Source organism: Lepisma saccharinum, chromosome 19 (genome assembly GCF_977018435.1).
Source record: "Lepisma saccharinum chromosome 19, izLepSacc3.1, whole genome shotgun sequence".
Lineage (NCBI taxonomy): Eukaryota > Metazoa > Arthropoda > Insecta > Zygentoma > Lepismatidae > Lepisma > Lepisma saccharinum.
In genome coordinates this window covers 42,062,251-42,089,703 of record NC_139247.1, presented here as the reverse complement: position 1 = coordinate 42,089,703, position 27,453 = coordinate 42,062,251, and the positions used below count along the sequence as shown (strand labels likewise).

The 27,453-nt window shown below is 39.0% G+C and overlaps 2 protein-coding genes across 2 annotated transcripts in view; one reads left to right on the top strand and one right to left on the bottom strand.

The window, feature by feature from the left end:
• Window positions 1-10,222: 10,222 nt before the first annotated feature.
• On the top strand, window positions 10,223-24,063 carry BORCS7 (BLOC-1 related complex subunit 7). Its single transcript, XM_083141300.1, has 3 exons — window positions 10,223-10,416; window positions 19,537-19,599; window positions 23,358-24,063. Exons 1-3 carry the CDS (start codon window positions 10,279-10,281, stop codon window positions 23,472-23,474), a joined length of 318 nt encoding a protein of 105 aa, XP_082997426.1. The 5' UTR covers window positions 10,223-10,278; the 3' UTR covers window positions 23,475-24,063.
• Window positions 24,064-26,376: 2,313 nt separating this feature from the next.
• The window catches only part of LOC146003122 (cilia- and flagella-associated protein 58-like), a 65,985-nt gene continuing 64,908 nt past the window's right edge, over window positions 26,377-27,453 (bottom strand). Inside the window, exon 17 of the mRNA XM_083141299.1 lies at window positions 26,377-26,652. Within this exon, the coding sequence (XP_082997425.1) occupies window positions 26,503-26,652 (150 nt within the window). The 3' untranslated portion in view covers window positions 26,377-26,502. The remainder of the gene's footprint in view (window positions 26,653-27,453) is intronic.

The following is a 27,453-nucleotide window of genomic DNA, read 5'->3' as shown; positions in this document are numbered from 1 at the left end:
CAGCAGAAGTCAAAGGCTAACTCCCCCCCACACCTATGAAATTTCGTGTAAATAGTGTTTTGTAGTGTCAAGTGTCCCAAGTGAAAAATCGTGTCCAGAGTGAGGGAAAAAAGGGGAGGAAAAAAATTGTGACGCGTGTAGTGTAAAAGTGCAATGCAGAAGGAAGGGTAGCAAGTTGTAGTGTGTAACGCGTCAGTGTTACCGTCGACCAGCGACAGAAGAGAAGAGAACGCACACCTACTGTCAGTGCCCTACCATCACCTCCCCCCTCCCACCGACCGCACCAGCGGAGAAATTAAAGTGAAGAAGAATCAACTCATATTAACGACAAAGACAGTGTGGCGATGAGTGTGTAGTAGTGTAGTGCAAGAGTGCAACAAGTGAGCGTTTTTGTGTAACGAGACGGTGTGGAGCAGTATTAGCTAGTCTACGTCTGCGACAGGTGAGAGGAGAGTGTGCAAACTTTGACAGAAACCCCCCTCCCCCCTCTCGGTCCGGCAGGGCGAGCGGAATAAATTACCGCGAACAGCATCAGCGGAGGAGGTAAAGTGAACAAAGGCGATATCTCACACTAACAACAAGGAAGATACTGGACACCGGGTAAGCGAACGTTGCCTTCTGTTACGGAACCACATGCGAGAAAGAGGAGAGATAGAATCAAGGGGGATAAATAGACTGATCATCGAATAGAAAGAAAGGGAGGTAGAACTGAAAGAGGAAAAATGCGTACAAGAGGTGGATTATCAAGAGGCAGAGGTCAACAGCGGTGGACAGGCACACGAATGCCCCAGAACGAACTAGAATCAACACCAGACAGACCAACGACGCCTGCAAAAGCGAATGGGATCCATCCCAAGAACACAGCCAGTGAACATTCCTTCGACCAACAATTAGATGCACTATTACAAGAATGCCAGGAAAAGGTCAACAATAAAACGAACAGCAAGAACAAAGTGTCACGTCCAGATTCAGACAGAGACAATCTACCAACTCCCAGCACGACGAAGACCAACACACGCACACTGGCAAACCAAAAACACGGAAAACCAAGCGAAGCAGAAAGCGATAGCGAATCCAGCACCACAGAAGAGGACGACCCAGAGGAGGGAGAATTCCTGACACCAAGAAAAACAGTGAAGCCGGATATACAAGGAACAGTTGAGCAGGATTTCTTCCACCCAAACAGATTCGCTCCTCTAACACAAGACGAAATACAAACAAGGCCTGACACAAGGAGGACAGGCAAACCACCTCCTGTTTTCATATATGATATAATATCGAAGTACACCTTCATATCTACACTCACGCCAAATCTCGACAACCCGCAAGTACATCCCACAGCGGAGTACATTAAAATATCCTGCCGCAACTACAGCGACTACGACAAGATGATAGCTTTTCTACGACAAACGGGAAGGTCCTTTTCCACCGGAGTACCAAAGACAGATCGGTCAATGAAAGTGGTCATTCGACGCCTACCATACGACACGGACCCAAAGCACATAGAGGAAGCACTCAGAGACGAGAATTTCCCGGTAATCCAAGTAACCCAGATGTCAAAGAAAGACAACTCAAGCAACGAACGGATAAAAATGCCACTCTTCCTCGCCGCATTCCAACGGTCTCCAATAACCAAGGAGATGTACGACGTCACACGCCTTCTGCATATGCCTGTCAAGATAGAGACGTACCAAGCAAGGGATGCCCTGCAGTGCTACAACTGCCAGAGAATAGGCCAAGGTCAGCATACTTGCAATGCGAAACCAAGATGTGTCAAATGCGCAGAAAATCACCATACTAGGGAATGTCCAAAAACAGATCGATCTACACCGGCCAAATGCGCAAACTGCAGCCAGGCACATCCAGCCAACTTTAGAGGATGCAAAGCCTTCCAACAATACAAACAAACAAAGGCGAACTACAAACCTCCAAAACCCACGTCGACAGAACCAGGAGCCCCTGATTACATCCAACCAGTAAAGAAATTGCCACCAGTTCCGGCATGGCCAGTCATGAAAAACAAAAGAAAAGAAACCCAACCCGATGTACCCCAGCCAACCACGTCAGCGGAGAGCACCACACAAGCTGAACAAAATACTGTAGCTTCCACACCGGCAACGACGTCTACCAAAGGAACTCTCGGCGATGACATAAAGAAAATATTAACTCTCATCAATGGCCTGGATATCCAAAAAATTCTCCAGCACATCAAAACCGGATTCGAAAAACTCCGATCAGCAGACGACACTCCGACCAAAATCACGGTGTGCATTGAAACAGTCATCGTCATGTTCAACGATGGGTGCTTCTAAGAAAACCCAAGTACACCGACACATGACTCTCCTCTACTGGAATGCGGATGGAGTTTTCAACCAAAGACTGCAACTATTACACTATCTACACCAGCAAAAGATAGACGTCGCTCTTATAAACGAGACCCACCTGAAACCCAAGAAACTACATCATACACAGACAAGACAGACCTACCCCAAAAGGCGGCCTAATGATAGCAATAAAGAGAGATTTTCCCACAGAGACAATCACCATCCCACAACTGCAGACCATTGAAGCCTTGGCCATCAAAATCATCATACCAACTGAACCGCTGGTCCTTGTTGCAGCATACAAAAGACCGGAAACGAGGGTAGACCTTCAAGACCTTCAAACACTACAGTCATTAGGCACCAGAGTACTGATAGCTGGAGATTTGAACTCCAAACACCCAGAGTGGAATTCTAGGGTCACCAATCGAAACGGAGTACAGCTGTTCAACCACATACCATTTATAAACCTTGCGGTAACAGCACCAAAGGATCCAACACACTACCCCAAAAATGGAGCTAGGCCGGATGTCTTAGACATCACACTACACAAAGGAATCAACTTTACCGTAGCGCCGTATGTCGTCGCCGATCTCGACTCGGGCCATGAGCCGGTTATATGTGTTGTCGCCCATAGACTACTGACGCATCTCACGACCGCACCAACACGACCGCTGACAAATTGGCAGCAGTACAAAACAACTCTTCACGAAGCAATCCAGCTGCCTCTCCACGTTGCAACCCCGGAAGATATCGACACGGCCGTTGAGGATATCGGTGCCAAGATCACTTCAGCAATTCGAAACAGTACCACCAAACAAAACCGTCAAGAGCAACCAAACACAATGGACCTCAAGCTACACATCCTGTTGCACCTAAAGCGATGGATCAGACGCAAATAAAAACAGACACGACATCCACAATACAGGCAGCTCCTCCAGAACTTGAAACGTCGAGTGAGAGGACACCTTCAAAGAGCAAGGGAACACCTTTGGGACGAAAAACTGAAGAGCTCCGACAAGCCAAACAACGAATTCTGGAAGCTCGCAAGAAATTTCCGCGGACACACCGCCAGCTCAACGACGCCAGTCCTCCACGACCCACAGGGCAATCTTCTATTTCAGCCACAAGAACAAGTTGACGCTATCGCAAACAACCTTGAAGAACAGTTTTCTCCCAATACAGAACCATGGGACGAGGAACAAATAGCAACGGTGGACAACTTCCTGGACACATTCAGAGAGCAGCCGCATGCAGACATACCACACCTAATTACTCCCCGAGCGATTCACACAGTTATACGACGGCTGCCAAACAATAAAGCGCCAGGCCCGGACAAAATACCGACAGAAGCCTTGAAGCAAGCCCCAAGGAAACTCCTGATTGTCCTAACCCAAATATATAACGCCATTCTTCTCACTGGCTACTACCCGAGAGTTTGGAAAACCGCCAGAGTATGTTCAATCCTGAAGAAGGGGAAAAGCCCGCTACACCCACAGAACTATCGGCCAATAAGCTTACTGTCTCACGTCAGCAAGGTCTTCGAGCGCCTCCTCCTGTACCGATTACAAGACCACGTACAACACTTTGATCTACTCCCAGACCACCAATTTGGTTTCAGGCAACACCACAGCACGACCACCCAGCTGGTGAGGGTGGTCGACCATCTCTCGGTACGCTTCAACTGGAAACACCACATACTAGCCATATTCCTCGACATACAGAAGACCTTCGACAAGGTTTGGCTCGAAGGACTCATATACAAGCTACACAGACTTGGAATACCTGACTGTTATGTACGCTTGCTGGACAGCTACCTACATCAACGCACCTTCTTCGCAGTGTTTCAAGGAGCCATCTCTACCATTCGAACAACCACGGCTGAAGTACCACAAGGATCCTCCCTCTCCCCGCTGCTGTACGCCCTGTTTACAGCGGATGTACCAACAGCCCTTGGTTGCCTCCCAGCCACTTTCGCAGACGACACCGCATACTTTGCGGCAGCCAAGGATATTCGTGTTTCCTACATCAGAATGCAAGAACAACTGCAACAATACGATCACTGGGCAAAACAATGGAGAGTGCGAGTGAATCCTGACAAGAGCACCGCCATCGTGTTCTCTCGTAGACGCCGTCCGCGCGAATACCATCTCAGACTACAAGGACAACCTGTTCCCCACAAACAAACCACAACATATCTCGGCATGCTGCTAGACAGAGGGCTCTATCTCAGAGACCACATAGCCAAAATCGTCAACCAAGGAAACAAACGCGTGGGAGCACTTTACCCGATGCTACGATCGCCTGGACTGCGGCTGGAAACCAGACTTCAACTGTACAAGGCAATCATCCGACCAGCTCTGCTCTACGCCTGCCCTGCCTGGCAACACCTACCCAAGACGACCCTCCGCAGACTCCAAGTCATTCAGAACAGGGTCCTACGTATCATCAACGGACACGGACGGTATGCAACAAACGTCCAACTCCACGAAGACCTCGACATTCCATCGCTAGATGACGTGATCAAGCGGACAACCGCCACGTTCTGGGCCAAACTCCAGGAAAACCCAAATCCAACGGCACGAGCCATTGGTACCGCCAACCCACACAGACACACTCATAGTCTACCAAGAACCTGAGCCGACCAGCCAGGACAAGTGAAAAGTGACCACAGCCTAACCGCCACTGCCACCCTCACTTTCCCATCCCAAGTGACAGCTGCAGGAGTGGAATTCAACACCGAAAACATCGCACGCCATTTCAAAAACAATTCAAAGAGGAGGATCGCACGCCATTTCAAAAACAATTCAAAGAGGAGGCAAGGTGTCCACAGACGCTGGTACTCCACATCATATTGCGCAAAGCAAGCCATGACTCGTAACTGGTAACTGGTAACTGGTCATCACAAAATTTAAGGTTCACAGTTGAAAGTTGTTGCTTTTTCCTCCTTCAATTGTCAAGTTAAATGTGAGTCAGGTGTATTTTTATCCTAGAAACTAATTATGAGTACTGAATTGCGATATATATCATGTGTGCAAGAAGTGTTCCAACTGTGTAAAGTGTACCAGAAGTGATCAAAAGTAGTTTTTGCAGCACACTTCTTACACACTTTTGGGACACCTTTATATTGGAAGCACTTCTTGCACACTTCCTGTACACTTCTTTTGCTGCACTTTTTGTACACTTTTGAAGCACTTCCTGTACACTTCTTGTGCACATTTAATGTGTACAAGAAGTGATCAAAAGTAGTTTCTAGGAAGTGTTCCAAAAGTGTGCAGAAAGTGTATTTTTTTTTACAGTGTACATACGAGATGTTCAAAGTATTATTTTCGTGGGCGATGTTTCAACTTCAAAGCTAATAAATCTTATCTTGCACTCAATATTCAATGAAGCAATACTTAGAAACTGAGTTCGGATTGTGTAAAGGTTTTTGAAAGTTGCATACGTGATGATATGGAAGCAGGGGCGCCGACTGGGGGGGCTCTGATCACTGAAATAAATGAATGAATGACTCACTCCCTCCCTTTTTTAAAATAAAAATTTACGTCTTCGTATAGCAGTTTTTAAGCAGCTATTATATTCCTCATGCAAATAAAATGTAACATGAAAAACGTTTAGAAAATGTTTCAAAGTCTCTTTATGTCTTTTGTGTATGCTCATTTGTTTTTTAGATAACAATTAACATTTTTATTGAAAAGTATGTATATACATTAAGAGACCAACTTAACAGTTTTATTCCGGCATCGGTAGCCGAGCGTGTTGGGTGGTCGATTCAACTGGCTTTCATCTGGTGGTCTCGGGTTCGAGTCCCGGCGAGGGCATGGGTGTGTTTTAATGTCCGCAACAGACATGTGACGGGTTGCAAATAACCCATAAAATAACGAATATTTAACAGTTTTATTTAATTATTTACATAAATGTTAACACAAATCGCAGGAAAATAGTTTTACTTTTTTGTTCTTGCTACAATATTTTACATTTTAAATTTAATTTTGCAATAATAAAAAAATAGCATGTACACCAAGATATAAAGTGACATACACAACAAAAACATATGAACATGATTTAAAAATAAAGCAAAAGTTGATCTACGCAGTGGGTTATTTTTTTATGAACTCATTAGTGAGCGGTCTCAAGTCCAAATTATCAAGTACAAATTGGTGTATGTGGAGTACCGCTAAGCTGCTTAGTCTCTTTTGCCTCATTGTAGATCTCAAATATGTCTTTAGTCGGCTAATAGCACTGAATGACCTTTCGGCTGTGGCTGTCGTCACTGGCACAGTGCGGAGGACCATCATGAATTTGGCTCCTGGAGGGTGCTGTCTTCCAAAAGAAACTTCCTTATGTCACGTATGGTAGTTAGAACCACTTTCTTCTGTTTGGCGATATCACCAAGCATGGACATGTGTAAGGAGAGCCTATCGGCATCCAAATCGTGGCGATAGAATTCTCGCGTTTGCTGAAAGTTTGTTGTGCAACTGTTCACAGCTGAGATACATTCTTTCTCTACGGCTGTTACTTTTTGTAGTCCTGTAGATTTATGCCCTTGTTTAACACGTGATTTTGCTGTGTCACACACGTCAGTGTATATTGATTTATAATACTATTGTGGAGTGTAGAACTTGTGATGTTAAGCAGCATCAGGATTTTCAAGTCTCTTAGGGACGTGACGTTGCCGGGGCAATTCTGGCTCATCAACGAGGCTGGGTTTGCCCTCTGTGCATTTCAGCCAGACCTGCTCAAAACACATTCGCTTTTCTTGAAAGATGTCAGTCAAGTATTTTAGTTTCGATTCCACTTCTATAGCACCAATGCATGAAGACTGAATCTTACAGTTTACCTCTTCTATTGGACACATCACATGGCAGCAGAGGGAGAGAAAGAAAAATGTCTTGAAGTGAAGCATTGTCTCCAGGTATCCAGCACATTTTAATGCTGCGTCAGTAGAATCTTCTTCAGAAAATTTCACAAGAAAATTGAGAAGGTTTTCATAGTTCCTTAAGATCAGTTGCATACTGGAGGCTCTCAACGTCCACCGACGAGGGCAAAGTGGTCGCATTCTAGTATGACCAGCTTTCTCATTCACATCAATAATATTCCTAAATATTTGCATTCTTTTAGTCTTTAACAAGTCGTTGGCTAAATTCATTATGTCTCTGATTAATGTATGTATAATAGTAAATAATAATTATATACTTAGTATATAGTAATAAGTCGTGTGTTTTGCTGTCTCCGGTCATAGCCCCCCCAAAGTTGATGGTTTAGCGGTCTCAGCCCCCCAAACTTGATGGTCTAGAATATTTCAAATATGTATTTACAGTTAAGTTCATGTGGCACAATTCAGAGTAAACTTTACAAGAGAAGAAAAATAATACATTAGATCCTCTTAAGCAAAATTATCTGGGGGCTCTGCCCCCACATCATTAACATTGGGGGGCTCGAGCCCCCCTAAGCACCATGGAGTCGGCGCCTATGTATGGAAGGCGAGTGTGGAAGTAAGGCCAGAGGAGTAACCACGAATTTTTGTCTGGAGGGGGCAAGTGCCAGGATAAACGTACCAATAATAATAATAGTAATAATAATAACATTAATAAATACATTATTATTACTAGTGGTAGTAGTACTAGTATCAAAGACGTTATTATCCTCATAAATTACGCAAAAGGGAGGTAGATGTCTGTGCTAAAGCAGAAATTTTACATTAGCTAATAATTAAAAACAAGCACACAAACTGTATTTTTGAATCGCAGAAAATGAATGATAAATGCATGCCGAAGATATTTTTTGTACATATAACATGTATAACTTTCATATGTTTTACACATATGCAACATGGAGAGACATAAAATAAGAAAATACATATGCAAGTTGCTAACACTAAATTATGTACGTATTCAAAGTTTATTCATCTCATATATACAAAACATATTATTTAAATACATCACATTACAGAAAACAATTATATTGCGAGCGAAGCGAGAAAGAAAATTTTTAGATCCAACTTTTGCAATTTAAAACAATTTTGATTTAATAGGGAACAAATCATATCACATGGCGCCAAGGCATTTCTCTTTCACAACTTTTTTTTTTAAAATTTAGATTATTTGGCGCACATGGCCGACTCCCGCCGCCCCATAGCTACGTCTCTGAACTTGACGAGACTGAGAAAAGCAGGCGCTGCAAGCGAAGCGAGCAAGAAAATTTTACGAAATGTATTTTTATTTGAATAAAATTTGAAATAGAAGGGGGCAATTGCTCCTCTGTGCCCCCTGCAGTTGCCTTTGGCTATCAATGTTTGCCCCTCCTAGAATTGACTTCCGTCGAAGGTTGGCGGGCTAAGCCCCTGCCCACCCTGTGGTTGCACCACTGAGTAAGTCCGAAATTTGGAGGAACAAATTGAATCAATCCTGCTGCAGCAACTTCTTTTTTGCGAAGCGATGATTACTTTATTCCAGGCGATTTTCTTCTATTATTATTGCACGTGGCAAGAGCACAAACAGGGTGATTTGTTCTCATTCTACCGGCATTCAAGAAAAGATGTGTATAAGTAAATAATCGACCCATTTATCTCAAGCTTCCGCATACGCTAACGAAGTAAGTTCCATTCTGTGTTAATGACGTCATAGCGCTCACAGAATCATGGGAAAAAATCTCGAAACCTCGGGAATAGCATACCTAATAAAGGTACCTTGCTTCTAAAGTTTGAACCATTCTCATCGTGACTGATTAGTTCTCTGACGCCCTCAAAACAAAGCTTTCCTACCAACCCTCCCTTCCTTTAATTCTACGTAAGTTAGTCACAAGAAAAATCTCATCATTACGTAACTGATAGGCTATTATTAATTCAATAATTCTGTAGCTTTTTCCAAGGCTATTATCAATTCAATAATTCTGTAGCTTTTTCCAAACCCACATAACTGTTACATCAAAATGTATACACCTCGGTATTGTAGTGATTATTGTGATTACTTATTATTAGTATTTATTAGTAGAACGAATACAAATTGTTGTTTCTATATCACGTAGATATTTGAAGATGACATGTATGTAAAAATTGTAATGAAATAAAGAGACACTTCTGGAATTTCGATGTAGACCTAATTAAAAAGTCGAAATAATTTATTGTGTTGCTGGAGGAAGCAACTCTAAGATGGGTTTTTTATTTGTTTATTTAGAGATAATTTTAATCATGCGCAGGTAGGGATTTATATATGTGAAGGCCCGGAGCTTACAACACCAAGATCCCAACCCAATCCCCTCCACAGTTTGTTATAACTTTTCGCTAAGCTACATGAGGTGGTTAGTTATACGTATTTCTACATTTTTTCATCACATCCGAACTACCTCATTTTTTTCTTTATGGAGTACCTTTCCAAGCAGTTCTCCCAAGTGAAGGCCCAGAGCTCCAGCCCTCAGGGTCACACTAAATCCTGATCTCATCTTGAACTTATTATGACGAAGTCTATTGCAATCATGTTGTCTAATGACTAATAAAGTATTCTATTCTATTCCATACCCTGCATAATTTTGCACCTCCTAAGTCTACTAACTGCTTCTAATCATAGAACTAGAAGTATTCAATTGATGACAGTTTATTTTGTTTCAAGTTCTCTAGTAATTCTTTTTGCATTCTAATGACAAAGTTAAGACAGCTTTTTATGGGATGATGATATGTAAACATTTCTAGTATACATAATATTCATGAGTAAAATATACAAGTAATGAATACCAGAATATACTTATTTATTGAAACATTCACATATCCCCAAGTGCATGTACTTAGTGAATTTGATTGGGTGGGCCCTGTCGCCGTCCCAGAGGACACAAAACACCGTACATGAATAACTTTTAACTGGCGCCGTCACTGCCGGTTATGTCAGAACGCAGATTCAAGCAAGGTTGTCCTATCGATGTGCAATAAGGGAGACCCATACCAGCTGATAACCGCACGTAAATAATGGCGTCTGCTTCGACAACAAGTGCTCGCAGTTTGTTTGTGGAATCGAAATTGCGTCTAGCTGACAGAGTGCAAGTTAACGTCAATAACATTGCGTCTGTTGCTAGACAAATTCAGCGTGGATCCAAATCAAATGAGGTAAGACTGTGTTATGAAATATTTAGTTTCTAACTAGTTTGACATTCCGATAACATTGAGCATATACATCAATATATACGCCAAAAAAGCGTCTGTAGATTAAATTGGGCCCAAGTTCCTTTTGTTTGCGATTTCATCAAGCTACGAATGCAATTATTACATGGTTCGATTTCGATATATGTCTGTTAACACATACTGCGGAGTTTTAACAATCACTTAATATTTTGTTCAATATATACTATCGTGGTTAGGTTTGGTTCCCTTAGCATTAAAATAAAGTCCCTAAATGCATTCTACTAAGGTTCCGATTTACTTCTACATTCATTCCCACGCTTCTACGATATTTACTGTCTGTTGTCGACGGAGAATATCTTGTCCATGAGAATTGCGTAAGGTAATTTTCAAGTTGTTTTTTTCGAGTCCAAACAGTGCTCATTACTTTAAGGAAGGTTCAAATTTCGTGTGACAATGATTTCCAAAATTCTACGATAATTAGTCACGACAATTCTACGACAATCGGAACCGTTACCCATTTCACTCGTTTATTTCCTAATTATTTACATTTGTACTTACCTGTTATGCATAACGGAACATTTTTGAACGTGGGATTTTCCTTTTTTTACTGAAAAAAGCGTAATTTTTCACATTACAAGTATTTATTGTTCGTTGCTAATTCGCTTTTGTTACACACAATATGGCAGGCAAATCTTGACTCACGTTGGCTATCATCAGCTGATATACAGTGTTTCCAAACTTATTAACCAAAAAATGCCGCACAAACTATTCACAGGTTTTTAAGCTGAAATTGATCCACAAACCATTCACGGAAGGTTAGGTTAGGCAAACATAGAAAATTAAATTGGAAAAAAACAAACCCTGCTCTTGTTTCCAAACTTATTAACCTAAAAATGTCGTAAGTAGTTTCTCCTGTAAATTTGAAGAAATGTGTTTTCACTATAGGCTACCATACTGTTACCGAATCATGTATTTTTCAAGAAAAATATCTCGCCGACGCACAATTGCCATTGCTTTCACTACGTGAACTGCATGCTGCGTACGTTTGATGACGTATGCCCCTGTCAGTGTTTCCAACCCCATTTTTTTACTATGCTTGCCTAACCTAACCTAAGCTTATCTATCGGAAATGGTTCGTGGGGCTATCAGTCAGCTACCCGTGCATAATGTAAAATTTTCACACATGACGAACATGATAGTAGGTATTTTTTGGTGAAGAAGGTTGGAAACACTGCATACCCACAACTTGAGTCAAAATGTGCTCGCCATAGTGTGTGTTAGAGAAGCGAAGAAAGGAATAAAAAAAAATATCTCTGTATCTGAAAATTTGTGTTTGTTTTCGTGTAAAAAGCATAATGGAACCTTGAACTATGTTCCGCAATACACAATTGGTAAGTACGAACCATGTGAAACACAAAATATCAGATTTTAATGTGTCTCCGATATAATGAACTGTTATCAATTATTGTTATGCTCCTTTAATTTTATTAAAGGTAACTAACTTATTTGACAGTCAATTCTTTACGAAATATATCTGAATTAAGCTTGTATTGGGCACAAGTTCCAATTGTTTAATTCCAAACAACTCATCGTACGCAGGCATGTTTTACATCGTCCAATTTCTATTTATGGCTGTGAACACATACTTCAGAAGCTTAGTAATTACTTACTGCATATTTTCTGGAGAACAATTTTTTGTTGTATACGGACTGCTGCTGCAATCTACAACCCATGGGAACACAGCACATATCGATGTCCGTTAAACCGTGGAAACTGCTGGACTGACGCTGCGAGACTGTGCTTGCGGTGTTGCCATGTACATATTTACTCCGCTGAAGAAAAATGTGTATAAAATTGCTTTCTGAATGTGAATTGACACCAATAATGGATTTTGAAAACAGATCCAAAGAGCTTTAGGTACTAGTTTACTATCCTTCGGACAGATTTCTTCATTTCTACACAAGAAACTACTTACCGTAATAAGTTCCTGTAGTATTGTCTAACATCGGGAAGGTATTTTGTGTGAAATTCAGGTAAGTTTTCCATATCCTGGAAACTGATTTCTTCAAATTTCAAAGTTTGGGGCTTAATTTGGGGCAGGTGACTCCGGCCAATATCTAACATGCCTTTAACAGGGAGTCTATAGAAAAAGCCGGGGAGCCGGAGCGGAGGCGGGGCTGCATTAGCGGTTGGGGGCGGTAGGTCAATTACCCCAGGGGCGGAGCCCGGAATTGGTGGAAAATTGGAGTCAAAAATTTCAAACAAAAATAATTTTTTTGTTTAAATTTCGCACTGATTCCGGGATGGATAACCCCAAAAACCATTCACAGAATGTTCCACGAAGCAGTTAGGTAAGTACGAATGTCAAAAATTGATGAAACTCAGAAGTTATAGGTGTCCGAAGGATAGTAAACATTTACCGAGCTTCAAAACAAGACCAATACTACGAAAAAGTTGTTTTGCAAAATTAACAGTTTTTTGACAAATTTTAAAAATCTGAAAATTAAGATTTGGGTTTAAAACCTTTCTGCCTGCACCATACTAAAATTTCATCAAAATCGGATAACCAGTTTTTGATTTATAGAATTTCAAAAAGAGCGAAAGTTTGCAAATCCAAAAAACTGGCTCTTTTTTTGTTCTCACGACGATAAAAAATATAAGGCAAAAAAATGGTTAGCATAGATTAACGCAGAATTAAATAAGCTAAATTTTGGGCCCAAGTTCCTTTTGTTTTATTGCGATTTCATCATGCTACGAATGCAATTTTTACATGATGCGATTTCAATTTACTTCTGTCAACACATACTGCGGAATTTTAGCGATTACTTAAGATTTTGTTCTATATATGCTTTTGTAGTTAGGTTAGACAGGTCAGGTTTGGTTCTCTTAGCATTAAAACAAAGTCCCTAAATGCATTCCACTAGGGTTCTGATTTACTTCTACATTAATTCCCATTAGTCTATTATGCTTACAGTACTTGTCAACGGAAAATGCATTGTCCATGGGAAGCATGCATGCTTGCGTAAGGTATTTTTTTCTTCAACATAAAAACTTTTTTCGAAATCCAAACAGTGCTCATTACTTTAAGAAAGTTCAAATTTCGTGTGACAACTGTTACCTTTTTAATTGGACAGTAGGGCTGTGCTTATAAGATTTACATGTCACATTTAGAAAAATGTTATGGAAGACCTGAATTTTATTTTACAGGCAAGGTAACCTTCATAAGGTGTGTGTGTGTATATATATACAGGGTGACTGGTAATTAGATGTATTCCCTGAAAGGGGTTAAAGTAGAGACAATTTGCAATAAATTTGACCATATGATACCCCGTCCAAAAATTAGTAGTTTTCGAGATAATCGATTTTCAATTGTTTTTTAAAAAAATGACAATTTTCCACATAAAAAGATGAATTGAGAAAAAACTGCTTATTGTATGGAACTTATTTCAGCGTTTTCTGATAGCTATAGCTCGACCACAAGAAAAAAAACCTTCTGTCCAAAGCGTTCGCGCATCTTCCCTGCAATTATCGGTGCTCGGGGCAGTGTTGCCAGGTCAGACTTGAAAAAATCGGGAGATTCTTCCTTGGGAAACCAGAAGATCTGCTACAAAATCCGATGATCGACCTTCTCGGGGGCGGCATAGGCGTGCGCAATGGGGGAAGGGGGTGCAAGAGGATGTCTGCGGATTTTTTCCAGCGAGGGGGAAACAATGTATTTTTATCAGGCGGGTAAACGAGGCATATTACCCCGTATAATGTTGCCCTCTCAGAAAACACCACTTGAGTTTGAAATTATCACGTTCCTACATCCCTATTATAATAATGGATGTTAATTACAGTGACTGAAATCAACTCATACGTGTGAAATAATAGGTACTTTTATGTCAACATTCATTTTCCAGAAGGGGAGGCGGTGGCGACCATCCTTGCACTTCCTTCTGGACGTAAATGCCGCTATATAATTTTGTAGAAAATTAAGTATTTAAGTATAGAATAGTATATTAAGGATAGAAAATTAAGTATTTTCAAGCCGATGAAAGTTTCAAGCAACTACGGGGGAGGGGGTGCATTATTTCCTTCGTAATTGAACTATGCCGCTTCGTTCTGTAGCAAATTTCTTGTTATTAACACTCACATGCTTTATTCGTCAGTTATGCTGCCTCTATGTTGCTGCATTTAATATATAATAGACACACACACACACACACATACATATATAAAATAATTTGCCCACGCTACGAAGTCAGTATTTCTACTTAGTAAGGCAAGGACGTTTCACTGTGTTTGTGTCACTTCATTCATTTCATCAGTTTTTCATTCATCCTTGTTGGCGTACTTACCCGTAGAGGCACAAAAGCGACGTAAAATAACTAAAATAGAAATAGATTTTCGGGTGGGATAAAATACAACCATCTAAAAATAGTAATGTACATGGACGTCCGCAGGATTTTTTCCAGGCAGGGGAAAGGAAGGTATTTTTTCCAGGGGGAGGCAAAGAAGGCACATTTTCTCCAATAATAGTGTTGTTCCCTCAAAAAACATTGCTTAAATTTCAATGTATCATATTCATGCAATAATTAACACACATTATTGCAGCTGAAATGAAATTATATGTGAAAAATATATAATTTTTTGTTGACTTTCATTTTCCAGGGGGGGCACGCCCCCCCTTCCGGACGCCCATGGTAATGTAGTAATAAAATAATAATAATGTCCTAGCACATCGTTTGGCATAATTTCACGGTTCAAACAGCACTTTTCATGGCTGAGTGGAGTTCCACTCTCCCCTCCATGTTCAAGTAAGGTGACCAGGAAACTTGTTTTTGAGCAGGCCGTCGGAGGTGCCATAGCAATTGTTTATTATGGAATCCTACCGAGAAATCAATAGGTCTGGCAACACTGACGTTGGCCGCTCTGAAGGCTCCTTCCTCCTGTCTTTTTCCCCCACCCACCAGCGCGATGGGTTCTGCGCAGGTTTCTTTCCTTGTGGTTCCACTATAATAAATAAGTGGTTCATTTAAAAAAAAGTTTTTCCCAAATAACAATCACATGTAAGTAACGTGTGGGTCGAAACTTACAAGTGATGATAAAAAAATGCACTCTTAGTTTACTTGGCAACGTATTTATAACAAAAATGGTATGACATGAAGCGTACAAATTACTTAAATTACTTCCTTGTGACGTCTGCTATCCAGCAAGGTACAAATGTTGCTAACATTCACATTTGTGTACAAGAAATAATACTTCATTCATCTTCATGTGAATGGAATCAATGAACAATACAATTAAAGAACATTACACGTCTTGATCAAAGTGGGCACTTCCGTTACGTATGCAGGCAGTTTTACGGACATTTGGTCTCTTAACTCGTGATGTGATGGTGTCCTTGATGTGTTGACCAGCTGTTGAGATCCTCTCCCTGAGCTTTTCTTGCGAGTTTACCGGTGTCTTGTCATGTGGCTCCAAATGTAAAAGTCACAAGGCATCGAATCGATCGGGGGATCGAGCTGGGCAGTCATCATGCTGATAAATCATGTCATGTCTTGTAGCTAGAGGCACATCCTCTAACAACATTGCCATCCCGTTCCTCAAAAAATGTTCATAAGTGATACCATTTAAGATTTGGGGCAGGAAAAATGGCTCGATCAAATGATTGTTGATTACGCCCATCCATACTTCTGCCTGAGCATGCGACAGTGGCTGGATGAATATTACCCAAAGAAATGGATTGACCGAGGCAGCCCGATTCCCTGGCCGGCTCGATCCCCCGATTTGAGCCCTTGCGACTTTTACATTTGGAGCCACATGACAAGACACCGGTAAACTCGCAAGAAAAGCTCAGGGAGAGGATCTCAACAGCTGGTCAACACATCAAGGACACCATCACATCACGAGTTAAGAGACCAAATGTTCGTAAAACCCTGCGTGCCTGCATTCGTAACGGAGGTGCCCACTTTGATCAAGAAGTGTAATGTTCTTTAATTGTATTGTTCATTGATTCCATTCACATGAAGATGAATGAAGTATTATTTCTTGTACACAAATATGAATGTTAGCAACATTTGTACCTTGTTGGATAGCAGATGTCACAAGGAAGTAATTTAAGTAATTTGTACGCTTCGTGTCATACCATTTTTGTTATTAATACGTTGCCAAGTAAACTAAGAATGCATTTTTTTATCATCACTTGTAAGTTCAGACCCACCCGTTACTTACATGTGATTGTTATTTGGGAAAAACTTTTTTTTAAACGAACCACTTATTTATTAGCTATCAGAAAATGCTGAAATAAGTTCCATTCAATAAGCAGTTTTTTCTCAATTCATCTTTTTATGTGGAAAATTGTCATTTTTTTAAAAAAACAATTGAAATTCGATTATCTCGAAAACTACTAATTTTCGGACGGGGTATCATATGGTCAAATTTATTGCAAATTGTCTCTACTTTAACCCCTTTCAGGGAATACATCTAATTACCAGTCACCCTGTGTGTGTGTGTGTGTGTGTATATATATATATATATATATATATATTTTTATTAGAGTGCTTCATTGAGTCTTTTTCACTCGATCATCTAATAGTTCGTACGGCTGACGCTAGATGGCTTACGGAAACGACAGTTTCTTGGCTTGAGCGAATAACGCTCGAACAGGCAAACGATTGTTATACGCTTGAAGCCCAGTAGTTCACGTGCAACCGTAATTTGTCTGTAGTAGTGGGCCTTCAAATATGCTTCGTGAAGTGAAGAACTTAGTGAAATTGAAACTAAAGTGAACATAGTCTAGTCGTCATCTCCATGTTAAAATGTAGTTTAGTGTGTCTTACCAATACACTACACTATATGAAAATGAATAGATGATTATGGGCTGAAACTACCAGCATAAATTTTACACGTATATTTGTACACATTTGTCACATTGAAATGATATTTGATATTATATATTCGAGCAAATCACACTCGAGCGTGGACAATTCGATCGAGTTTGAGCAAGCAAAACCAATGCAGTACTCTAATATATATATATATATATATATATATATATATATATATATATACATATATATATATATATATATATATACAGGGTGATAATTAATGAACTATATGAAATAAAATGGAAATTAGTGACAAACCACCTAGTACACAAACTGTATTGCACATGTAAATGGCACTACAGACATTCGGATTTAGGTTATGACATGTTCGATATGTCTGCCATCTCTGGCGATGACGTGGCGTAGACGAACAGCAAAATTCTGCATGACCCGCTGAAGTGTCTTAACATTGATGCTGTCACCCTGTATACGAGGGTCACTATTTATATTTTGAGCCTAACAATGAAAAAACAGGAATTTGGCATTGAAAACTGCTTTATTGTTTTTCGAAGTATTCTCCTTTATGGTCAATACACTTTTGCATTCGTTCGACCCATTTGTCAAAGCAGTTTTTCCAATCTTCTTGAGACACCTCCATAATATGGTTTTTGAACGCATCAACGGCGTCTTCCGCCGACGAAAATCGTTGTCCACGCAATTTATTCTTGACATTCGGGAACAAGAAGAAGTCATTGGGTGCCAAATCAGGACTGTACGGCAGATGACCCATCAATTCGATTTTTTGACTGTTCATAAAGTCGGTTGTTAGACGAGATGTGTGACAGCTGGCATTGTCTTGATGAAGAATGATCCGACGGCGTTTGTTTGTTTTCCGTATTTGACCGAAGACCTCTGGCAAACAAATTGTTGTGTACCATTCAGAGTTGACCGTTCTACGTTCCTCTAAAGGCACAGTTGCCACATGACCAGTTTTCCCGAAAAAACAGGCGACCATTTGTTTCGATGTGCTTCGAGCGCGAACAACTTTTGTTGGATTGGGTTCAACTTGAAACACCCATACAGTCGACTGCTGTTTACGTTCCGGCTCATATGCATATATCCATGATTCGTCACCTGATACAATCTTATATACGTCTTTTGAAGCACCACGATTGTATTTATTGAGCATTTGTTTGCACCAATTGACGCGAGCGTCTTTTTGAGTTTTTGTCAAATTGTGTGGGATCCAACGAGAACATACCTTTCTCACAGCTAAATGATCATGTAATATTATATATATGCTGGTGGAACTAATGCCTATGGTTGCCTCAATCTCACAGTATGTCACATGACGATCTTGCAGTATTAGGTTTTGTACAGCATCAGTGTTTTCTTGAACAACAACTGATTTTGGGTGACCTTCGCGAATCTCGTCGGTGAGCGAATGGCGGCCACGATTAAATTTGTTATACCATCGTTTCACAGTGGCAAAGGATGGGGCTTCATCGCTAAATGTGGAAGTAAGTTGATCGATGCACTCTTGTCTTGATAATCCACGTTGAAAATCGTAAAAAATCATCGCACGAAAATGTTCACGAGTTAATTCCATTTTATTGTTGTCGCGCAATCTCCAAGGCAACATAAACAACACAAATGAAGCTAATGACAAAACATTTGAAGTACGTTATGGTCAATAATGCCAGACGATTCCGTGCAAACGTCAAATCGCGCCTAACTTCAATCAGTGTTGCCAAGGCTCAAAATATAAATAGTGACCCTCATATATATATAATGGGAAAATATCTAAGTATGTTATGGTATATTTCCAGGTACAAATTAAACAAAATAGAGATCAATTTTCGCCACTGGATGAATTTTTCATGTATTTGTAAACAATATTTTTCCATGTAGAATGTTAGAATGTTTAAATTAAAAATACAAGTAATTGGATCGAAAGCCGGTGTTTTTCTATTTTCCAGCATAAAAGTATATTGTGTAAACTAGTTTATAGTGGACAGAGTTCTTAAAAAAGTAAGTGTAACAGATGTAAAACAAAATACAAGAAATTGGAATGGCAGAAGCCAGAAAGGTTTAATATTGGATTTTACTCATTTTCATGGTAAAGTATGAAACCCATTCAAATATGGGTTTTATAATAACACAGTAGAATTTTCAAGGGGATGTGAAACATAAATTACATTTTTGTAGATCTCTAGCTGTGAGAACTTGTAACAGGTTTAAATTTTCAGCATACGTAATGTACTTTATTTTTTTTTTATATTCCTTGCAGGTCCTCATGCACACAGCTAGGAATTTTGCCTTACAAGAACATGCCATAGAGAATTCAGAAGAAGTAAGTATTGTCTTAGTAATTGGAGTTTCATTTTTTGTAGAGTGGAATGCATAAGTATTACCAAGCAAATTGTCCATCATCATGTTTATTCTCTTTGTTTTAGTCAATGGGAGCAATTGAAACAAAATGCCAAACAAGCTGCTGAGAACCTCTGAGCTAGCATATATGGAACTCCATTCCTGAAGATATGTAGTACCAACAGAAAAATCGATGAAAATAATCATGGACAATTTGCCTAGCAAAATTTGTGCATCCTACTGTACAACCAAGTTTCTCTTCATGCAGGGTTCGCCAAGGTGGGTTTATTCGGGTTGGGCCCACTTGAAAAGTTTTTTTTTCGTTAACTTTGGTATTTCAATGATTTCTGAAATGAAGGAACGTCATAGAGGTGAATACTAATGAAGATTACATTTTTGATTCTTAGAATGCGATCACGACTGTCATTATAACTCGAGATAATTTTGCTATATAAAATGCACAACACTTGTAATATTGATATGAAGTAGAACGAAGTATCAGAGCTCAGTACACCAATAAAAATGTTTAATCATTTATTAAGAAATTCCGTAGGCCTATATTAAGCTGGAGATTCTGCAGGTGCTTTAGACAAAAGATTCCAATATGCATGTTGAACAGCAATGTATTTATGTTTGCTCAATATTGAATACATTCGTTACTGCAGTTTGTATACCAAATAGCATAGAATTACATGATTACTACATTATTACAATAACACAAATATTACGTTCTACGTAACAGCGTATTTCTTGAAAAAATCTACTATCGGGGAATACTATGTATACTATCTATGCTATTGCTATTTTATTATGCTTGTGACTGAAGATAATAGTACAAACCTGCAATTGATCTCTTGATGCTTCTGACGAAAGTCGTAATGTATCTTATATCGCAATGTATCAATTATTGCAACATTGCTAATATCAATTCAAACATACAAACTTGCTATCCACAGAGGCACTGAGGTAACCAGGAAATGGTAAGAGAATAAAGGATAAAAAATAAACATTACTACGTATGGTTTAGCAGTTTGTTGTGGTCTGCTAGTTGTTGTGCCGGGCGGTGAAGTCCAGTGGGTAGGTTGAGTGGCAATTACAAATGTGAATTATATTACATGTATATAAAAAAAAATAAAGTGCTCCCCTGTGCTTTGCACCATGCCATGAAGGTGTATAGGGGTGTGGAATTAGGACTCCTTACTTTCTTGATCTTGGGCTGAGCTGGGGGTGATGTGATCAGCACCATGCCCCTGGCTGCTTTCACCCCCCAGAGATTCCTCCAGGATGCTGGGTGGGGCATGGAGCCACTTGAACAGGTTGAAAAAGTCCCGGTTCTCCCCCACTGGGGATCAAACCGGGTCTCTCGCATGGTAGTCAGATGCCCTAATGACTGAGCTACTGCGGCTACCATGTATGCACATTTTATTTATAAAAGCTCGACAAAACCTGAAAAAAAAAAACACAATTAAACCCGGAAAAAAACAACACATTGGTTGGGTTTTTCAAACCCTGTCATCATGCCAGTTTGGTGGTGCTGACTCTGAAAATGGTGACAAAGGAGGAAAAGGGTTTCAGTGTACTCATATTTGGAGTGTTTGCAATATTTTCCCAAAAATTCTTCTTTGGCAAAGTGGTGCGATCCCCACATAGAACTCAACAGGGTTGTTAAAAGTTCCATGAACCCATAAATTCTAATGGGTTTTGCAAGAGGACTGGAGCCTTTTTTCTCACACAATTTATATTCAGTCCAAGCTGCATATTGTTTAATTTCAATACGAAACTTGTACCATATTTAAATTGATCCTGGAAATAATGTTCCTGAGCTGCATGTTCTGGAAAAAGATTCCTGGACCATATTTAAATTGATTCGGATTGATTGATTTGCTTTATTTTATCTCACTTTTATGCCAATTTTGGCTAATTGTAAACATTGGGATGAGTGATATGATGAAATGGACACTCACAAACACCCATGCCCAGACTGGATTCAAATCCGGAACCCTTGGCATCATAGCGCAATGTGCTAGGTTCCTGGACCGAAATGAAATATTTTACAGATAAAAAGGTCCTTTATGGTCCAGAACTCATGTACGCTTGTTGATTTTTCTCTTCTGGACCTGAATTGAATTTATTTAAAATTGCTGAACCTTTAGACAATCCTGGAACTCAAGTGAATAGAAACATTACAAGATATGGCATTGTTTTGCAGCCATGTTGGAAATCTTCAATAGTCCATGGTAAAAGAAAAAAAAGATCCACAGATAGAAGATTTGTGCTTACACAAGCAACCTGTTTCACTAAACTGTTTATACATGCATGAATTGTCACCAGGTGGATCCTTACCAAATTTGAAACAAAATGCACATTGCACGGTGATTGTTCAACAGTTGTAGCGTGAGCGAAAAAACTGTTTGAGTTCCTGTTGCAGCTGGTGCTGGTTTCGTTGCAGTACTCTTAATAAATTATCCTATCCCCAAAGAACATTATGAAACACATTGTATAAACAAAAGATTGAATTGGTGTATTTTACTTCACTTTTCTGCCACTTTTGGCTAATCACAAAGATGAGGATGTGTGATATGATGAAATTGATGAAAGGATACTCACAAAGAACACCTGTGCTCAGGCCAGGATTCAAACCAGAGACTCCTAGAGCTGTGCTAACTACTCTGCCACAGAGGTCGGCTATTAACGAAAGAGGAAAACAGGAATGATGCAACAGTTACTTCAGAGCTATTACATGAATATTAGTCATATGATGATGGGATATATGATATCAAAGATTCCTGGGCAATTTCTTCTTGTGGCGCAGTGTGAAAGACAGTTTACTGCCCCCTCTTCCCCCAATTCATGATTCTTCAAGATCTCCAGGAAATGATTGCTCATGCTGAAAAGGTGATCATGCAAGATATACTACATCACATCTAACAGGAACTACATTACACTGGTATTTACAATTTTTTTAAAAAAAATATTTTAAAATTATACACTCAGTTTTATTAACTGGAAAAATTGTTGAGGTGCATATATGAATAATAAGCAACAGATCAACCGTTTAACTGTGAGTAGCTTAACTCTGCATTAGGCACATAAGTTTCTGTTAACATGCATAGGCACGTGGGGCTCACCTGCCCCCAACTCTTCAATTATCATTAAGGTATTAAATACATTGTGAATTATACTATGCATTCATACTGAACGTTCTTCTTTGCCTTTCTTATAAGATCTGCTGCACTTTCTAAGTGACGTAATATTATAAAGTTAACATCAGTTGTATGCTTGGGAGACTCATCCTTCACGTGCCTAAGTACATAACAACCAAAGCAGTGTCATGTTCTCTTTCGTCATTAACACATACCTGCATGTCCTTCCCTAACCCACTTCTGTATAACATCTGAATCTGCCGTGCACTCTGTTTTTCTCACTTTTGATATTTTTCTTGTTATGTATTTGTCCCCCAAGCATGTGACTGATAACTTTATTATTTATTTATTTATTACGTGGCTTGGAAGTGCCACAGAACAATACAACTGAACTTAGAACATAGATAAAGAAAGAATGTTAAGCTCTACAAAAGCACCCATGTGCATAGTTCACAGTGTTGCAATCTCACAATGAATATCAATGGGGAATACTAGTACCCCACGTGCCTAACGGAGGGTTTTATATATATATATATATATATTGAAAAAAATGGGAGTCAATCATTTAATTGTTTGTATTAATTTTGACTTCTTACAGAATTTAAAGAAGATGAATTTATTAGTGACCCATCTGAGCTACCAACAGGAGTCTATACAGAAAAGCTCACATTTGCTAGAAGAGGTGAAGGAACAGGTGAGAGCCATGCAGAGGTAGCAGCTTTCATACAGCTTGTACCTATACAGTGGACGGATGGACATTCAACAAGTTTTAATTTTTAGTTCAAAAACCAGTGGCCGCAGCTTTGAAAATGGAAGTTTCATTTGAACATATCAAGCGAAGTAACAGTGTGTCACTGTGCGAAAGTTATTCCTTACGCAAAACAATTAAGTTATTAAGTGTTATATTACAATTGTTTATAAATTTATAAGTCATTGTCAGTTGTTCTGTGTACATTACATATTTATGTGTATAGCCATGGGAATTGTGATTTATTTGTATTTAGCAAACTACAAAAATTGTTTTATTACATGCTGCACAACGCACAAGTGCAATTAATTTCGTTCCTCTTATATTATGCTTGGAATAAACTTGCATTTGGATTTGCTTTTCTTGTTTATCCGAGCCCAGCAACATTGTTGAATCACATTCTCTTACTACATTTTTCAAGTTCGAAACAACCAGATTATTATTTTTTAATTGGCTGGATGAAATTTGGTTCACAATCTTAATAAATATGTTATATAGAACATGTATGTATTTATAGATGTATTTTTCATGAGATAAATACACATTCCACATTAATTCCAAGCTAAAGATCATTTGCTAATTTGTGTGTCTACTTACCTTAGTTATTTTCAATTGCGAATTCTTGGCTTAATGAGACACATTAAAACAATACTGATATTCTATTCGTATGGTCACTGACACGTGTGGGTTGTAACAACCCCTTGACGTTCGATGGCATTGTTACAGCCTAGAAGTGTCTGTGACTATACAAATTCGCTAAATACGGGAATGCATTTTTCAGAGTAAAGTACTTGCAGAAAATTTACCATTTGGTCTCAGATTTTTAGAGTATGGTATAGTGACTAATTTTTTGTCCAGTGAGCTTATGTCTACATGGGAAAATGGAGGAGTCTATTGTAAAATAAATTTTAAATAGTAATGTACTGTGTATTGTGTACGAAGCAAAAAGAAATGAGGATTCTGGAAAACCCAGGGAAAGTACATTTAGAGTTGACGTGGTAAACCTCACGGTGTTTTCCCTCACGGTTGTACCTCCACAAAGTATCTAGGTTTGAGTCCTAGTCAGGGCATGTATTCTTCCATCTATATCACCCAATCACCATTTTTCCCTATTGTAGTACAGTGGAACCTTGATAACTCGAACTTGAGGGGAAAAATCAAAAAAATCGACGTATCAAGGATTTCGACTTAACAAGGTTCGAGTTATTGAGGGCCAAGATCGCCGACTTCGAGTTATAGAGGTCTAAACACATTAACAATGATGGTTACATACACGGCATGGTGGGGGAGTTCAAGTCCCGACATGATTCTTCATCACCTGACATTGTACGTATGCACCTTACACTTTGACTTATTGAGGTCCGTGCGACTAAAACTTCCTTGTTATAGAGGTGATTAGAATTTAACTTCGACTCATAGAAATTTTTCATACTCTACCTTCGAGTTATTGAGCTCGAACGGCATCCCATACACTACAAAAATTCGTCTTATCAAGTTTTATTCGAGTTGTTGAGGTAAAATTAGTATTTAGTGTTATGAACAATTCGAGGGGATTACAAAAAATTCGACTTATCAAGGAATTCGAGATGTTGAGGTTCGAGTTAACCTAATACCATATTTACTCATGCATAATGCACACTTTTTTCCAAAATTGTCACCAAAAACTGTGGTGCATATTATTCACGGAATAATTCGGACAGCCAACATGAAACCGTACATAGTCATTCCATGATTTTGTGACACCTGCATTGATTTTTTGTATGTACGGAACCCTATCATGTTATATATCGTTGTAAAGGTTTACTTATGCAGTTTTGAATATGGCAACAGTATTCCATTCAAGATGGCGACTCTAACGTGCAATGCAGTTGAAATGAACTCATCACAAAATGAAGGAACATTCTGATTTTTATGGTACTTTGGATGAACAAAAAGATAAGAAAAAAGAAAAGAATAATTAAAATGTATTACTGGTCAAATAATATGACATATTTGGAGTGTGTTATGCCTTAATGGCAGAAATCTTTTGCTGCTAACTGCTAATTTGATGGTCCTGAATGTGCCTCCTATATATGTTACATTAGTCTTGGAAAAAGTATATATTTTGAAGTTTTTTTTTTTAGAAAAAGTCAAGAGGAAATGAGCAAAACTGCATATAAAAGTCCATGTCCCACAATTTTTCACTTTGTAATATAATGTTCTGCTACACCAAGAAAAGCAGTCCGTTCTGGCAGAATTCATGCATGCACCTCATACAACTAAAAAGCCATTTTCTTGCACCTGAATTGTACTGCGCATTATATACGAGATATAATTGTTTGTCACTTTTCTCTATCAAAATCCAGGGTGCGCATTATACACACGTAAATACGCTAGAGTGACATTAAGGATTTTGTTTTCATTTTGCTTTTTGCCTATTTATGCTAATTGTGATGAACATTAGATGAATCTGATAAAATAACAACTTCAGAACTTTTGGTGACCAGATTGAGAGCCAACAAGTCAATACACTCTGCCACCAAGATCACACATATTTAGTCTGTAGTCAAGTGATTTCATAACCTATCTCTACTTTCTGGCTGTCTTTGGAAGGGAGAAATCATAAAAAATGCCCAAGTGGAAAAACCACCACTACCCTTGTATTGTTCCTCTTCTTGTCAGTTGATTGTAATTCCCAATTGAGGCTTATTTTTATCTAAAATCAAACCTTATAGTTAAAGAGTAATTTTAGGATTATTGTGCATTAAAAACTGGTTTGAGTACTGCAAAGTTTGGGCACAATTAGTTAGCAATGCAAATTTCTATTGTATTTTTCTCGTAATTGAATATCCAGCTTTTATTGCATAAAATAAATTATCTCTACTAACGATAATTCAAAGCTTTATTATTCAAAGTAATAAATTATTTTCTATGTACATACATACATGTAAAAAACAAACACACATACAAGTCTTCACTCACGTACTAAAAAAAGATGTGCCTAAAGTATGCTCTATTATCCTTTTGTTCCAACCGTTTGCAGTTTTGTTGGTTGTGTTGTCAATTTGAATCCTCCTCCAAGAGCTTGGCGTGGCTTTGGTGGATCTTGGTTTGCAATGGCTTTTTCTGTTAGCTCCTTTTCTTGAAATTTTTGTGCTTTCCGTTTCTGAAAATGACAGAATACAGGCGGATTCAAACAAAGTGTTATTTGCAAATTTTAAACTATGAGGAGATGCCATGAAAGCAGAAGTGATAAACATACATGACTCCCATATATCTTTCGTAACAGATTAGTGTATTTGGTAGATATGTATTGCACAAGAGAATACTGTCATTAACTTTTAGAGGACGAACAGTAAACCCATTACCAGCATGCGTATTCCACGAAGGACAAGGTTTACCTGCCATACCACATTCATATGGCAGCAATTACGGTGCCATTTCTTCAAAACTAGACATGATATTTCACTTCTTTTTTGTTCATTTGTATACATAGGAAGGTATTACATACTCGATTCACTTACGTGAAATTTAGAAATTTCGTATTTTCGCATTGCACAATTTAATGGTTCAATCCTATTAATTTCGAAGAACCTCTGTCTTCATTCACTAAGGGTATGGCATCTGGAGCGGGGATGGTACTGCGTCACTACTTTCTTTGTTCCCGGGCGGCGGTAGTTGCAATTTAAGAAATTGTGAACAAACAAAGTAGTGACGCGGTACCAACTCCACTCCAGATGCCGTACCCTTAGTGAATGAAGACAGAGGTTCTTCGAAATTAATAGGATTGAACCATTAAATTGTGCAATGCGGAAATACGAAATTTCTAAATTTCACATAAGTAATTTATAACCACGTTTACTGCATCCATCATGAATATCTTTATTGTTACTATTATTAACAAACACAATTTGAAAATGTCAATTCTCCCCCTCCCTTACAACATTATGAGATATAACTTATAAAT

Bases quoted from the DNA above. Each gene is read 5' to 3' on its own strand.
- BORCS7 (XM_083141300.1), top strand. From the start codon at position 10,279: ATGGCGTCTGCTTCGACAACAAGTGCTCGCAGTTTGTTTGTGGAATCG. The intron at 10,417-19,536 runs GTAAGACTGTGT...TATTCCTTGCAG, and splicing joins GTGGATCCAAATCAAATGAG to GTCCTCATGCACACAGCTAG. The intron at 19,600-23,357 runs GTAAGTATTGTC...GACTTCTTACAG, and splicing joins CCATAGAGAATTCAGAAGAA to AATTTAAAGAAGATGAATTT.